At 42.1% G+C, this 17,095-nt stretch overlaps 1 protein-coding gene across 5 annotated transcripts; it reads right to left on the reverse strand.

Moving 5' to 3' along the window:
- Positions 1-265: 265 nt before the first annotated feature.
- DDX24 (DEAD-box helicase 24) lies at positions 266-16,231 on the reverse strand. 5 transcript variants are annotated; one of them, XM_037900876.2, is made up of 9 exons: positions 16,020-16,231; positions 13,376-14,096; positions 11,114-11,497; positions 9,405-9,558; positions 8,498-9,013; positions 6,767-6,842; positions 5,914-6,102; positions 3,006-3,135; positions 266-1,429 (listed from the first exon to the last, which is right to left on the reverse strand). In XM_037900876.2, exons 2-9 carry the CDS (start codon positions 14,088-14,090, stop codon positions 1,185-1,187), a joined length of 2,409 nt encoding a protein of 802 aa, XP_037756804.1. In that variant the 5' UTR covers positions 14,091-14,096; positions 16,020-16,231; the 3' UTR covers positions 266-1,184. The 5 variants fall into 5 exon arrangements, with proteins under 5 accessions (XP_037756804.1, XP_037756806.1, XP_043404852.1 ...); XM_037900878.2 differs by having other exon boundaries at positions 15,876-16,104; XM_043548917.1 differs by having other exon boundaries at positions 16,014-16,061.
- Positions 16,232-17,095: the final 864 nt, after the last annotated feature.

Here is a 17,095-nt window from a genome sequence, read left to right on the forward strand (position 1 = left end):
CAAAAGGTGTGTGTGTGTGTGTGTGTGTTTTTTTTTTTTTTTCCCCTCCTGCTGCTGATAGCTCACCTTAACTGATTACTCTTGTTATAGTTGGTATGGCAACACCCATTTTTTTGGGGGGGTGGGTGTGTGTGTATATACATACATACGATCTCTGTCTTCCTACTGCATTTTCCACAGCATGCATCCGATGAAGTGGGTTTTAGCCCACGAAAGCTTATGCTTAAATTGGTAGTCTCTAAGGTGCCACAAGTACTCCTCGTTCTTTTTATTAAAAGCACAGTTTGTTTTATTGATATGTGCACTTCAGTGCCCATTTCTTCCATGACATGCTCTCGTTTTCACAAAAACAATGGTCACAGTGTTGACACACCTTCAAGCTGCTTGAACACCAAATAAGGAGTAGCAAAGATTTTTTTCCTTAGAAATCTAAATTTGGATTAGAATTCTTACAAAACTGGTTCCAGCATGCTGCCATTCCAACTCAGTAGCATATTATATAGAGCACATCAATAGAGACTAGTGAAATTACACCCAGCAGAGGGAACTGAGAAATTAATCTCCACGGAAAAGCTCCAAGGAGATGGGAATCTGGGATTGATTCTGTTAACCAGAGCTGTTGGTTTATGGGCAAAAAGGCTATATATTTTTTTTCTTATTTCACTGCACTGGCACTTGCAAAGGTCAAGCTTCACAGCAGGTCTATTTTAGCAAAGGTAGAGCTCCACAGCAAGAACCCTTCTTAGTCTCTCCCTGCTCTTTTAAAATGTAAAAGTCCAAATTCATTGAAGTAAATGGAGTTACACTTGGGATGAATTTAGCCTAATAACTTTGTTTATAAGGTAGGTAAACACTGATTCAAACTTCTTAAAGCTGATCTTTCATTAGCATGCAAAAAAGGAAAAGGTTAATAAGAATACAGCAAACAGGATTTTTGACAGTCAAGACACATTAACTAGCTACAGTTCTCATGTTACCAATGCCATTTAGCTTAATTTTCCAGAGCGTGCCAGTACAAACAACAATATGTAGGAGCTGTTTGTCTAGAATGTCCACCCACATGGTACTAGGTGTTTTGTTCTGCATCATTGTATAAGCAGTCATGGATGAATGTAATCCAGATCTAAGGAAAAATGGCCGCTCTTCTCTCCCACACCCCATGGTGCAACTGATCATTTATCTAATTAATCTGTAATTAATTTCTTTTTCTTCTTCCTCCTCTTTGCTTGTTGTTTTGATACAGTGCTCAGAGCAGATTCTGAATTGCTCACTGGTGAATGAGGGAGTAGTAGCTTTCCAGATTGTGTTGGATATTTGGTCTTCAGAAGGACTTTAAATACTGGTTGTGATAATAAATGTTTCAGCTGTTTTTTCATTCCCTTCAGCATCTTTTGCTTCTGACTCTCTTCTTGCTCATTCAATCGTCCTCCTTGGGGGACAAACCAAAGACAGAATAAGGCTTTATTATGACAGTTAAACAATCTTTTGTACTTCTAAATATAGCAGCCATAAAGATCCAAATCATCTCTCTTCCGCCCCCCTTTAGGGCTCTTAATGTAGCCACCCTGCTTTCCATGGATTTGTGCTTGGGGCTTATCACACCTCCTCTCCATTTTGGGTACCAGCAAGCCAATGAAATTGAGGAGAGAATCTTGACTTTTAATTGTTTAAGTTTCAATGGGCTTCCCAATTATGAACAGAATAATGGGAAGAAGGATGGTCTAAGTGGTTAAGATGCTAGCCCAGGACTCGAGTGCTGGGTCCAGTTCCCAGCTCTGCCACAGACTTCCTGTCTGACTTTAGGCAAGCCACTTAGTTACCATTTGCCCCATATGCAAAATGGGGATGATGGCACTCCCCTACCTCAGAGGGGTGTTGGGGGCAGATGCATCCGATGAAGTGAGCTGTAGCTCACAAAAGCTTATGCTCAAATAAATTGGTTAGTCTCTAAGGTGCCACAAGTCCTCCTTTTCTTTTAGCTATGTAGTGACACTCATGCTACAGTCAGTTTAAGCCAAAGATACTCTGCCAACAGCCCTTTGACAGTGCTTCATATTGACTGGGGAGAAGTCGGTCAAAATCAACCACCACCACATGGGGATTTTTAAATTAAATCCAAGAACAGACACATGCATTTAAGGTTTTAATGTTCAGGTGTGTTTTAAAATAAAACAAATGACCAAAGCAGCACAGAGCTGTGTGAACATAACTAGAGCTGGTAGGAAAATGGGACTTTTACTGCTGAAAATTTCAACTTTCCATCAAAAAACTGAAAATTTTTAGTCAAAAAACCATGAAGCTTTCTGTGTTTGGGTTTTTGATGAAGTTTTCCCCAGAAAGCAGGCACTTTCCCTGATTTTTCTCTGTGGAAACCCAATTTTCTGTCCCCCCGCCCACCCCCCAAAACACTGACAATTTTTAACTAATCTTAATTATAGCAGAATAACTACTCTTCTTAGTTGTTTGACTAGGCATTCTGTCTTTGGCCCAGATCGCTCCATCCGTACCTCCTGGTGTACTGTTGCATAAAATATACAGGGAGAGTTGTGTCCTGCTGCTTGATTACAGGAAAGAGCAGGAAATAGATTCTACACAGTCATAGGGGGGTACAGGGTCACAGAAGCCATCACACTGTCATAGAACAGATGAAACTCTTGCAGGACCTGCTGGGACAGCATGTTCAATTAGGCTAAGCTAGCTGACAGGAGCTCCTGACTTCTTAGCCCAGACCCCTCAGTAATGTGTCAGAAGTGTCACATCTCTCTACCTAAACTTCCCATCTGTGAAATAGTCATTAGCCCAATCTACCCACCTTACAGAGGGGCTGTGAGGATTAGTGCTAATACAGTTTTAAGTGGTATCATCCCACACTCTCCCCTTGACTCCCCTCAGGGTTGAGATATTTCTTCCAGTATGGCTGGACATATGCTAGACACGGTTGCATCTGCAGGGGATGGGGGGGGGGAGGCAGTGAGCCAAGCATACTTGTAAGCAGTTCTACTTGCCTATAAGGACATCATCATCAAGATCAATTTCAAGAGCCTCCGCAGCTTGCTGGAACCAAGAGTTGTGCTGTTTTGCCCGGCTGTTGTAATATTCCACCTTTTCAATCTGCCTTGCTAAATTCACCCGCTCCTGCCACAAAAGCACAGCAATACGTCAGAGAGGAATGTGGGATGGCTGTAGAATCAGCACTCGACAGCATGTGTTAGAACACAGTTAGTGTGCTAATCTTGCAAAGGCAAGGACAAAAACAATCAGAGAAATACATGAAAGAGGCTTTGTCTCCAGCAAGCGATTTACTGTCACAGACAGACGTCGTGTTTGTATGACGTCTAGAACAATGAGGTCCTGGTAGATGACTCAGACTTCTAGGCACTATGGTAACAAAAATCATAATTCTCAAATAATGCACAAATGAACACTAACTCTTAGTCTATCTTAGGGAGTGGTGGGGCCATGAATATCAGGACACTCTTCAGAAGTTAGGAACAAATCAAAAGTCCATGTGCCATTAGTTCCCAACGCAGGTATTACATAGTACAGTTAACTTACATAACTAAGACTAGATAGAAAATTGTCACTGTTATTGAATAAAATGTAACAGAACAATAAGATTCCCTCCCCAGCATGCAGACAGTAGTGACTGCAGAAAAGACTGTACAGCGTGCAGGACACGCTGACTGAACTACTGCAACTATACCGAATAGCAAGATGCTACAGTATCTCAGCATCAGACAGCCCCGCTGGATGATCAGGCGCTAGGACACTTATGAAATCACAGAGGCAAAATTAAGCTTGAAATCATTAATTAACTGCAATCAACCATTTGTCCTCAGCTCATTACTGGAACCTTTAAATAGCTTTTTATTATTTCCATATAACTTCTTGAGTCCTCTACTTGTCCCTCCATCATTAGTGCTTTGCTAGGGTCCTATCAAGTCTCTTTTGTGCCCAGAGGTTTAGGATTGTTCATAAAATTCAGACAGGATCTAGCTCTTTTTTCATCTTTAGATCCCAATGCTTTTCCAAAGGAGGTCAGTATCACTATCCCAATTTTACAGAGGGGGAAGCTGAGGCACGGGGGTGGTGGTGGTAAGTGACATGCCCAAGATCACCCAGCAGGCCAGTTACAGACCTGAGCATTGACCCCTGGTATCCTGAGTCCCAGTCCAGTGCCCTATCCAGTAGGTTACAGTGCCTCCCTTGTAGATAAAAAAATTCAAGGGAAGCCATCTCTAGTCAAAGGTGGAAGATAGTGATGGGAGAGATGATGAGAACCAACACTGGCACTTCCAGCTCTGTTACCAGGACCAGTATAACATTTAATATGGGGTGAGCAACTCTCCCAAACTACACAGACTTCCTGCTGGCCCCCACTTCCAAGCATTTAAACACTCATTTTGGTAATCAACATCAGTGGCTTTCACCTCATAACATGCCACTTTAAATACATGATCATGAGAACAATCATGCTCAGTAGTGAGTGGTAGGTTAGGCACAATAGCTGAAGCCATGATTGTCTGAAATGTAGCACATACTCCAGCTCAAGCCTACTGGCACTTATGAGTAAAACATTCCATGCAGGGAAAGAAGAGGAAGAGTGGAGGAGACAGATGGTGGATATACCTACCATCCAGCAGTCTGTAGGTTACAGATTGTGAAGTGCTATATAAGCATTAAGTATTACTCTGGAAAGAAAAGCAGAAGCAAACTCATTTCAGAAGCCACACACCAAAGAAAAACTCTTGAGACAAGAACGGTTTTGCCTCACTAGTAATCAGAGAGCTTTTGAGAGGACTGGTTTTTCTGGACATGTTTTAAAGGAGAAAAAACCTGTAGAAACAATTCTGCTTTCTCCTTCCTCTCTTAAAAAGGCTGCATCTAGCAACCCAACCTGCAAGTAGCCTGTAATACGTGGAAGTTCCTGGGTGTCCCATGAGAGCAGTACTGCTGTAGCTGTTGGGCTAGCCCATGTGCCTAGCCCTGGTGGTGTATATGCCAGTCCAGATACTAGGATAGGAGGGGCATTCACCACATTAACTGAAAAATTGTTTCTTTTTCTCCCATTCTTTTGGGTTGTAGAAAGGTCAGCCCCTCCACTGCTGGCCAACTGTCATGCCAAGGTTATAGACAAGCATTATTCTTCTGCCATCACAGCTATTAGAGAATCCTGATGGAGTATGAAGCCACCAATGCTTAGGGACAGAAGGTGTGGTGAAAGACTTTATTTTATTTTTTTATTGTTTTGCAAAACCTTGCCATTATTTATTATTCCACCCTTCAAGATACACAAAACTTATGTTGTTGGTCAGTAACACAAACAACAGCTCAAAAATGGCATTTATCGGTCTCTAGCAGGGTTCAGTGGTAGATGTAACATTTGCCAGCATTGTCTGTACTGGGATATTCCAGCAGAGGGTGACCTCAGATGTGGAAGGGCTGGATGTTGTGGGACCTAAAAGGGGTAGGTAGCTATGGTCTAGCAGAATGACCACAGTACTGGGATATAGGAAGCCCAAGTTCGATTTCCTATTCTGCTACTAACTCACTGTGCGATTTTGAATAAATCACGTGATTTACTGTTGCCTCAGTTTCCCCATCCATAAAAGAGGGATAATGATACATGCTCACCTCTGTAAAGCATTTCAAGATCTATATATGAGAAATTATACATAATTACACAGAAGTATTAAACAGTGAACATTTAAAAAATCTGTTTGTGTGTTGAATGCCTTCCTTAGCATTAATAGAAGCATTCAGCACATTGCTATTGAAGATGAAAGTTGATTAATTTTGTTTTCAACTCACCTTTTGAAACTCAGACTTATTCTGAAACCTTAATAAAATGTGAAGGGTGTTTCATTAAACATAATACACGAGCAATCACTTGTATTGAAAATGTTTTTTTACCTTGATAGCAAACATGCATTTTGTTTCAACTGGGAAAAATGGAAGCTCTTCATTTTTCTCCAATGTCTTATAAATCTTCCTAAAATTTATCATATCATCAGGGCCGATCAACAGCAAGCTAAGGCCTTCGTTGGCAGCTCGAGCTGTTCTACCGCTTCTGTGCACATAAATCTCAGAAGTGCGTGGAACCTGCAAAAAATCTATAGTTAAAGGGCTCCCATAAATCAAAAGAGTGTATATGAAAGGTAAGGAAATGCTTGCAACATTCAGATCAGAGATGACAAGCAGGTGTCTGATATATTGCTTTCATAACATGAACCTTGTTGATAAAGAAAGGAAGCGATTAAAGCACAGAGGTGGGATTCCAGGGACATGTTCTAGACCCAGCTCTGACAGTGACGGCTTGCGCAACTTTTGGTGAATCACTCCTATTCCCTGAGCCTGTTTCCCTATGCACAAAGCAAGGCAAAATGATACCCAACCTCAGACATGTTATGAGGTGGGGTCATCTGACTCCTCTGAAGTGGGACCCTGATGCCTAAGTTCAGAGTGTAAATGGGAAAGTGAGAAGAGCCATAGCCATACAGGTAACTTCTTGTACACAAAACTGTCTGTAAATGGCACCCTGACACTAGTGATGGTCACTCTAGAAATGGGTATAATTTATCTTTGTAACGCATTCTGAGATCCTTTTAATGCAGAGGGCTATAGAAGCATTAAATACTTGAGGCTTAATTTCTATACTTCTTTACTAGGGACTGAGAAGCACTGTTTTATATTGTAGCCAGGTTTTAGATCAATGAGACCCTGGTTCAAAAAGCAGGCAATAGAAGCTTCAAAAGATTTTTATAACCTGGTAATGGATGACATGCTGCACGTTAGGAATATCCAGACCACGAGCTGCAACATCTGTTGTCAAAAGGACACAGCTGAAATAGAGAAAGTTGGGATACATGTTATTCATTAAACATAAACCTGTAATGTAAACCAGATGCCAGTAAACACGCAGTGTGAGTGACCCAAAATTTTGCCAAAAGAATTTGAAGAGCATGCTCATTTTATAACATCTGCTAGGAATATGCCATCTATTTGGAAGTCAAGAAATTGACACCTAAACACCTGATCTAGGGCAATCTTGAAATCTGAAATATTGAAAGGAAAAGAAATAATGTAATTTGTTACTGACTGTGGACCATACACTACTCCCAATGAGGTCAATGGCAAAGCTATCATTAACTTCAATCCTAGCAAAAGTGTGTCTTGCTATTCTTTTATTCTCTTCCTATTTCACCAAAGTCAGTGTGAAAAGACCTATTTGATCATTTAATCCAACTTCCTGGCAGTGCAAGTCTGCTCATCCTACAAAACATTTTGTAGCGCTTTGTCCAGTCTAGGTTTAAACGTCTCATTAATTTAATATGATTTTCTACTAATACTGCTGATTCTTTTGAAAAGGTACATGATACGGCTATGACAGCTTTTGCTAGTATGAACACTGCAATGCAGGTTGCAAAACTATTCCTCCATTATAGACTTCTGTGTTCAAACACTCTGACTTTTCTGAACATCATTCCTTTTGGACTGAAAATTCTTATACTGAATTGCACTTGAGGAAATTGCATTTAGCCAATTCTGAACTATAAAAGGGTGGGGAAAAAATACAGTATTTTGAATTCTGACCACTAAATTTTTTTTCATTCAAATATGTCAAACAGATGCATTTTCAAGCAACCCATTTCACATGTAAATAATCCATAACAAGGGTTAGGGCCTCTGTAAGGATTGATGATAACTGTGTTTTGTTTTGTTTTGAAATGCTACAGGCAACTGAAAAATCATTCACAAGCATTCTCAGTAGGAATCGGCTAAGATTTTTAACAAAAGCTCTGTTTTATGACAATGCATTGCATAGCTTACAGTTATAGGGCTCAATACAGTGGGATAGTTTGGTGAAATTCCATGACCATTGCTATACAGATGAGACTAGACGATCTAATGGTCCCTTTTGGCTTTAACAATTTATGAAACTCTGCTCAGTCTGTCATAAACCAAGGATAGTATTGATAGGATGTTCTCCAGCAGGGATGTTTTATCAAAAGTTTCACTGAAAATACGCACACAAGAGTATGAATTTTGTACTAGCGAAAGGTGCTCAGGTACAAACCCTGGAGACAGAGGCCATCAACTTGAGCATAGGTCAGTCTGGGCAACAGCAATGTGAGCTTCCCCGCACAGCTCCTACCTCAATGTCTTCATGTGTGATTTAATCTTTGGCTTCTCTGCCTGAGTCTGTCTACCAGGTTGCCAGTCAATTCCAGCTGTGTAGGCATTTTATTGTTATGGAGATGAACTGAGACCATCACCTCATATCACAAAGGCCACTGAACAGCCAGCAGACGGTAACAATTTTCAGTTATTACCCCAGCCTGGATTAGATTTGAACTGGTGACCTAGAAGTTGTCAAGAGCTGTGTCCTACAGCCAATCCCTTGAACTAGACGTCATCTCCCCCCACGCTCTCCTCCTGTAGTCAACCATTTTTCCTTTTCACGCACAGTTTTCCCACAACAGAACAATCAACTTACTTCTCTCTCTCAGCAAACCTTTCCAGGTTTTTTAACCTTTGCTTCTGGTGCATGTTTGCATGCAGAGGCAGGGGGTTACAATCCAGGATTGTGAGGAGCGCACTAAGGCGTTTTATGCAGTCTATACTGTTTGCAAAGACCATGGTTCTTCCTGGGTACTGAAGCAAAAAATAATAGAGGTGATAGTCTTTGTCATCCATGTCACAGTGGATCCTCGTTTCGGTCAGAGTCTCTACAGTGCTCTCTTTTCTTGTTAAGTCTATCACTTTAGGTTTGCCCCTTATCCCCACTTTTTCCATTAGCATTTCCAGTTTGGTCTTCTGATCTATTTTTTTAGCATATTTCTTTTGTAAAACTCTTGTGGGAGCCTGATGGACCAAAGTCAGTGTGGCAGAAAACACAAAAGTCTGACGTCGAGGGTTATATTGTGAATCATTTAACATTTCGAGCAACTGAGAGAGTTCTAAGAAATGTCCCCTTTCGACCATTCGGTCTGCTTCATCAATCACAAGGCACCTGTTGGACACAAGACAGGTACAGTATAGAAGCACAGTGGTTACTTCAGATAAATAGAAATACGATACACTTCAAAAGAACCTTTCTTGCTTTTCCCCATGTAAAACATAAAGGAGGCTAGGTATGCATGGGTAATTACAGCAGCCGTTTCTGTTCCTCTCTGAACGGTCAAGGTTCAAAGGCAACAATTAGTTTTTTGCTAATGCGGCTGACATCCCCCATTCTCAATATAATGAATATGAACTTTAATGAGATCTTCTAGCAAAGACATAAGTGCTCCTGCACAGTCAACATTAGTTAATCAGTAAGTAATTAAGCATGTTTGGTGATACTGGATAGTCTTTTCCAAGGATATTAATTCTGAGTAGTTAAGACTAAAAGTCACCTTTACCTGAGCTGCCGGAGATTTGAGAGATGTGGGTGTTTCTCTTTAATTAGCTCCCATAGACGACCTGGGGTTGCAATTACAATTTCTGGCTTCTGATTCAATACTCGTTCCTGTTTCTGAGCAGCCATTCCACCAACCAGAATTGCAGTTTGAATGCCTAAAACACAAAAGGTCGCATGATGTAAAGACCATGGAGGATTAAGTTTACTTTAGTTACTTCCTGCTGGAAAATATTCTCCACATTTTAGGAAGGAAAACAGACATATTCCATACTATACTGCAGCTTTGGGAAATCATTTAAGAAGTCTTTATCTAGACTGTAAGTTCATTTGGCTAGGTACTGTCTCCTCCTCTTCTCTGTACAACATTAAGCATATGGTCAGCATTACAGTGAAATGCTGATTATAGAAAGAGGCCAAAAGTAAAAGGATACCTCTTGAATTGCACTTGCCTTAAAACAGCAGGAATGATTATTTATATACTAGATAGTTAATACATGTTTTCTTCAGGTTCCAAATGCCCACGTAGGAAGGCAACCCACCACTCTTCCTCAGGGTCTAAGCTTTGACATTCGTCCATTCAGAATTAGATATGTTAATATGTCTAATGGGTAAGCAGTCCCTTACACTGTCAGAAGGTCTGCACACAATGAATAAAGTTGAGGGAGGCATGTCTTGCACCTGGATTATGAACTGCCCATTTTAGCAACCAGCCAGTGGAAGTTGTTGACAACTAAAAGTGGCCAGACTAAGCATATGAAGACTTGCTCAAAGTCAGTTTAAGCTGACAGGGAAGGACAACACTGGGAGGGATTTTCCTTCCTGCCTCCAAATGCTTTTGCAGCAGTAGCACACACTGGTTGTTAAAACCACCCCAGTCTACTCTGACTACATAGCAACTGTCTCTCACTGGGGTGCAAAGCTGCATTAGCGTTTAACAGAACTGTACTTCCACAAATCGATGTGGTGTTTTAAGGATAAGAGTTAAAATTAGCCTTCCTTTCAGTTACAGGATAGAGGCCAAAGGAACATGTTTTAAAGAAAATACTCCATGCTGCATGTATCTGGAAGAATAGCAGCATTACTCTAGTCTAATGAATACATAATCATTAATATTAGGAAGGAAAGGTAATTTCTGCTACTTGATCCTCCCTGTCTTACCTCAACTCATTCACATAAGAGTTGTGTGAGCTTCTAATATGTAAAGGAGATGAGGAGGTTTATAATATGCTTTAGTCAACCAAATTATTGGTCTCAAAGCAGGGGGTAACTGGGTGAAAATCTATGGTATGTGTTCTACAGGATTCAAACTAAATGATTTAATGGTTCCTTCGGGCCTTAAAAATCTGTGTCATTTCCATGTTGATATATTTAACCCACATCATCAGAAAGTGGTACTTGGGTATCTGTGGCAATGTGACCACTGATTTTAGTGCAGATTTTGTATTTCTAAGTCAACAGTGATAGTAAACATTCGTAGGTGGAAGTTATACTGTACAGCTTTAGGCAACACATTAATGGTAACTTTGCACTTCTACAGTGCTTCCCATCCAAGAATCTCAAATCACATTTCAAACATTCATGCATTAATCTAACACCCCTTCCAAGATAAAGGAAGTATCTCCATTTTATGAAGAGGAAACTGAGGTGCACACACAGTCAATAGCAAAGGCAGGAATTAGACCCCAGCTCTCTTGCCTCTGTCTCTCCTACCTGTAAATTTGGCCACGGCATCAATATGATGTTTTACTTGTACAGCTAGTTCCCTTGTGGGAGTCAGCACCAGCCCTAAAAGAGGCCTGTTTTTATTCAAGTCAGCAGCACGTTTGTTGGCACCAAAATCAAATTCTACATTTTCCAGCACCTTCACGCAACCTATTGTGCAAGATTCATCTACATCATCATCACCCCCACTATCTTCATCCTGCTTAGGGTTTAGGTGCTTAGGGTTTGTTTCATTATCACTTTCCCATTCTGGTTTGTCTTCATCATCACAGAGAGGCTCTTCATTAGCATTGTTGCTTCTGCTTTTTGATTCTTGCCACCGTAGCACAGAGTGGATCATTGGAATTGCAAATGCGAGTGTTTTCCCACTTCCTAAAAGCACCAAACAACAACACAGAAACACAAGCATTACAACTGTTTGCAAAGCAGCAGCAGCCAAGTGCAGTTACTAAAGTAAATTAAAAATTACTCTTATTTTATTTATTTCTACAGTATAAGTGCACTTTTTTGATTCTATGAAATTAGAAGCCAAGCCACAGCACCTTGGTTTAAATTCCTATAATAGTGACCTCAAGTAGATACTTTTTGGTTGGAGCAGGTATTTTTCCAAGCCCTAGATGGGCAGGCAGAATATACATTTGCTAGGAAAGTAGTTTTAAAAAATTGCAATAGCAGCCAAGGTCTTTTTAAAGAACCGTATACCCTAAAGGAGAATACCATGCCCTAATTGGCTGCTCTGATCAATGTTCTCCAAATAAAGGAATAGCAAATGAGGCCAAGGACAAACTGAAAGCTATTTAAAGGATTAATTTCTATTTTTTCATTATGTGATTTTGCTTATTAACTGAGAAACTAAGTGTAACCATTATTTCACTTTTTGTAATAAAAAGACCAATCACTTGACTTAACACAGAGCACAAACTAAGGGGGAAAGATGGAAAAGTGCTCCACTAAATATAATTTCAGGGGTCAACTGTAGATTCACTCATGGCTGGGGCAGCAAACCTTAATAGTATCTGATATGTAAAGGTCATCTCTAGAGGATGCTTTGGCCAAACACTGAACCTCTTTAGGGGACCAAAAAATTAAACAAAACTGTTCATCTAGAGATCCTTTTGTAGCTCTTCGCAGTCTGCCTGGCACTTAACTATCTTGAGTAGTTTTGTATCATCTGCAAATTTTGCCACCTCACTGTTTATACCTTTTTCCAGTTCATTTATGAATACGTTGAATAGTACAGGTCCCAGTACAGACCCCTGGGGGACACCACTATTTACCTCTTTCCATTCTGAAAACTGACCATTTATTCCTTCCCTTTGTTTCCTATCTTTTAACCAGTTACTGATCCTGGAGAGCACCTTCCATCTTATCCCAAAACAGCTTACTTTGCTTAAGAGCCTTTGGTGAGGGACCTTGTCAAAGGCCTTCTGAAATTCTAAGTACATTATGTCCACTGGATCCCCCTTGTCCACATGTTTGTTGACCCCGAGCTCAAAGAATCCTAGTAGATTGGTGAGGCATGATTTCCCTTTACAAAAACCTTGTTGATTCTTCCCCAACAAGTCATGTTCATTTATGTGTCTGATGATTCTGTGCCCCAGAACTCCCCACAGCTGATCTCCCTGTGGATATACCTGGCTAACCAATCCCTGCAAGTTCCCTTATGCTGCTGCCAGTAAGGGAAACAGATCAGTGTCTCATCAATCCCTTTCTTCCCTCAGGCCCAAGCTTAGCATACTGGATGCTTCAGAGGCAAGCAAATTCCAACTCCATGCACAATACACCAGACCCATATGTACCAATATGTATAGGTCAACATTGGGAATGGGATAACTAGACTGGAAGTACTACTGGCTGTTCTGCTATGGCAAAGACACAGTGTTCTTCAGGGACAAATTCTGCTCTCATTTACACCTTTGCAACCCCATTGGTTTCAATTGGATTGTATGGGTGTCTAATTATGGCCTACTCTTTAAGAATAATTCAAAATAAGACTTGTTGATAAGCATGGATGGAGAAGAAGTGGAGGATTTAAAGCTTTGCATGTAGTACTTGTGAACAGGCATAGTATGTAACATAAATGCAACTACATTTAATCTTTTCTACATCATAACTATGCATAGTAAACACACCCATTCAATGTGCTGAAGCTTATATGCTCTTCACACCATTACTGCAATTGTGACAATACACTGCGTGTTTTAAAAGGGAGAATGGGAGATTCAGTGTGCTAATAGCATGGATTTGTACCTGTTTCTGCAGCACCAAGAACATCCATATTATCTCTGATTGCAGAAGGCAGGGCTAATGCTTGAATAGGAGTTGGAGCACTAAATCCTAGATAGCTCAAGGCCTGCAGAACCGGCTTAGGAACAAAAAGGTCTTTCCATGCAGACACATCTGTTTTTTGATCAGATGAGGCAGACAGAACTCCCGTGGTCCAATTTTTAACCTTTTTAGAAGACTTTGCTGGTAGAGGAGCTTTCTCAGATGGAAACACTTTCTTTTTCACCTTCTTTCTTTTCTTTTTCTTCAAAGTTTTTTCTGTGGTTGTGGTGCCTCCTGATTCACATTCATCTTCCTCATAACCACACAACTTGATGGTGTCTTTAGGCTTGTCCTCTTGATCAATTACCATTTCATCTTGCTCCACTTTAAGGTTATAATTTTTACTTGCCCTTGTTCCCAGCTCTTTGTCTTTCTTTCTCTTTTTTTTCTGGATGGTAGAATCTTCTTCATCCTCTTCAGAAACACTATCAGATTTTCTCTTCTTTCCTTTTTCTTTTCCAACTTTGGAAGAATTCACCAATTTATAATCTGTAAGCTCCTCAAAACACACTAAATCTCCAAGCTGCTCATCAGCAAACAGATTTGGGTCAATTTCTATGGGTTTCCATTTTCCTACTACTTTGATACCCTTTTGTTTCAATTTAAAGGAAGTCTTAAACTTATTTCTTGTCTTCATGATTATCTAAAAAAAATCGGAAAATAAACCATTGTAAGCCACCAGAACAAAACAGTGACAGTCAAGTTAACATACCCATAAACGCTGGAGTGCATTTGTGTAAATCTGATAGGCTATGTCTGTTGCAGCTAACTGCAGTTTGTCTCTGGATTCTAGCCTATTAGCCTTACTGACTGATTTTCACAGTGCTGGATTGGGCCCTCTGTTTGGTTTCTGCACTTTTAAAAACACTTGCAACTCTAACCTCACACAGCTATTTGACAAATGAATTTTAATTACTTAAATTGCATTTGAAATGACAGGCCTGTTTAAAATTATTTGTCAGGCTCCTGTTGAAAAATGGATGAGATACCTAAGCAATATCAAAGCCCCGATGCCAGACTGTCAAACCAGCTTCTGTTGTGCTTCTTTTTATTAATTTGACATTTTTAGAATTTAGTGTTGAAAACTCTTCTGAGGGTCACATAAAATGTAAAGTAGGCTGCAGCCTGATATTGGGGTTCCTATACTGCTGTTTCATAAGTAACATTCTTTTTACTAGAATGCTGTTCATTTATGGTAGGCTCATTTATGACCACAGTTAACTATTTGAATTTTTTATGTCCCCTTGAGATAAAGTGATTTATCTCACTAAAACAGCATAATGGGCAGGACACTATGTTCTACTTTAAAGAGAGAATCCTGTACCCCTCCCTTCCAGTTCCTCTGAAGAGCTGCCTTTCCTTTAGCAAAATGGAGTGGGGGTATACTGAGCACAGGGCAACCGGATCTAGTTATTGAAATGGGAGCTGTATAATTTGTGGAGGATTCCTTCCCTTCTCCAACTCTCAGAAAGTACCCCACACACACACTACAAAATAAGCACGTATGTGAGCAGTTTCCCCTTGTGTATGTGCTTAAGTTTTATTGCTGGTTTTGAAAGTTTGACCCTCAACATCTTGACCTGGAGGGCAACTACTGCACCATTATTAGAAAGTATGTACCAGTTAAATGCTAAGTTCAACTATACTATATGTTGATTAGATCACTGAGGTGATGAAGAATGGCTTTGGAACGTGAAAAGTCACTGGGTAATGCTTTTATTTAGGGGATAGAGAGGCATAAAGATCTGGGAAGCTGGCAGGTGGAAGGAAGCACTGGGCAGCATTGGAGGCAGCCAACGGCTGTTGCGTTGGCATCTTCCCACAAGGCAGATCTGAGCACGGCTTCTGCCCTGCTTTAACTCTATCATTTGAGGAAGTGTCAGAGCCCCTGGTGTGAATGCCCCCGTATAAACGTGTTCACGCTATGGCGTTGTACCCCTTTAACTGTGTCCACTGCCACGCCAATGTACAGGGGGAAGCATTGGCTGGAGACAAAAAGAGGACAGCACTGCACGCTACGCACGCCCGCCCCAGGCGCTGATCTGCCGCCAGGGAGAGGTCGCTACTCACAGCGGTCACTGAGGCTGCTTCTCAGGGCGCCGGACAGCAGCAGCTTAGCGCCCACCGGCCTGAGGGCGAGCGGTGGGCCCCCCCCCCCCTCTCGGCGATGGGGGCTGGGCGCACGAGCCGGGCCCCACAGCAGAAGCCGAACGCGGGCAGATTTAGAAGGGGGAGGGGGGGCGGCGGCGTAAAGGAGCCGGGCGAACGGCCTCCTCGCGTGGGGAGTTGGGCAGTGCCCGCGAGCCCGGCCGCCGGGAAGGGAGCAGGGCTGCCCTTTACCCCCCGCCTGCCGGGCTGGGCATCCCCTGGGGTCCCGGCGTCCCCCGGCCCGCTCTCCCCACCAGGCCGGACACCCTCACACCTGCGTCTCCCTCCGGCTTCTGGGCCCGTTCTCTTCTCCCCGCCCCTCCGAACGCCGCAGGCAGGTCGGAGCAGGAGCGGCTGCCACCGGCCGTGCCCTAAGCCTCGCCCCAGCTGCCTCCCGCGACCCCGAGCGGGCCCTCACCGTCACCGCCTGCTGCTACTCTCCGCTGCAGGGCCCCGTCGCGCTCTACCACATGCGGACACAGCCGGGCGCGGCCATGACAGCCGTGACGTCACTGCCCTGCGCCCGCCCCGCTTCAAACCGGCGGGAGGGGGGGGAGCTGGGTAGGGCCTGGTGTGGGTGTCTGGGCCAGGCCGCGGGGTTGAGGGGAACTGGGCCTGCGCCAGGGGAGAGACAAGGGGGATGAGGTGATATATTTTATTGGGCCAGCTTCAGTTGGGGGTGGGTACAAGCGTTTGATCTGCCCAGAGTTCATCTGTAGGTCTGGGGAAGGACCTTGGCCTGTGTGAGCTAAATACAGGGTGGTGCAGATTGTGAAGCATCAGGCATAACAGGTCTGGTAGGAGGTGGTAAGGAAATGGAGCGGGTGGAAAGGGTTAGTTTGCAAAGGGGTTTGAAGTGGACCATTGAGGGTTATCAGGCAGGTGTGTGTTACAACTTGTGGTTATGAGCCATGAAACCAGCATCTTGCTTGAGTTCATGATTTTTAGTGTCCAACAGAGTTATGAATTTAAGTTCCTAGTTTTGCCTTTTGGAAGTGGTGTGTAGGTTTGCAGACCAGAGTTTGAGAACCTCTGCAATAGAAAACATTTTTGTGTGTGTCTGTATTGTTACAGATACACTTGCTGACATTTATTTTTAAATAAATTACCAAAATAATTGAAATTGGCGTGATTATATGGTGTTATTTTGACATAAATTCTGCACACAATATTTTAAAATTCTGCAAAATTTTTAAATTTTTGGTACAGAATTTTTAATTTTTGATGCAGAATTCTCCCAGGAGTATTTACTCCAAAGATATCCACAGAGCAGTGGACTGAGATTCTCAGTGTCCACCAGGAATGTAGTTACACAGCTCCTATTAACTTCAGTGGGGACTGTGTGACTAAACCCTTTAGTCAGCTATGACAGTCTCAACTGGGAGGCTTGGACCAAATAATGCTTTGTCCAAAGCAGTGAAGAGCTGGTGCAAAGCCTGAACTTGAGTTGAATGTGTGATCTAATGACGCCAACCATAAAGAAATAGGGTTGAG

Source organism: Chelonia mydas, chromosome 6 (assembly GCF_015237465.2).
Source record: "Chelonia mydas isolate rCheMyd1 chromosome 6, rCheMyd1.pri.v2, whole genome shotgun sequence".
Classification (NCBI taxonomy): domain Eukaryota; kingdom Metazoa; phylum Chordata; order Testudines; family Cheloniidae; genus Chelonia; species Chelonia mydas.

Bases quoted from the DNA above. Each gene is read 5' to 3' on its own strand.
- DDX24 (XM_037900876.2), bottom strand. From the start codon at position 14,090: ATGAAGACAAGAAATAAGTTTAAGACTTCCTTTAAATTGAAACAAAAG. The intron at 9,559-11,113 runs GTAGGAGAGACA...TTTGTGTTTTAG, and splicing joins TGCCGTGGCCAAATTTACAG to GCATTCAAACTGCAATTCTG. The intron at 3,136-5,913 runs GTAAAAAAACAT...CTTTTGTGGCAG, and splicing joins AATGCATGTTTGCTATCAAG to GAGCGGGTGAATTTAGCAAG.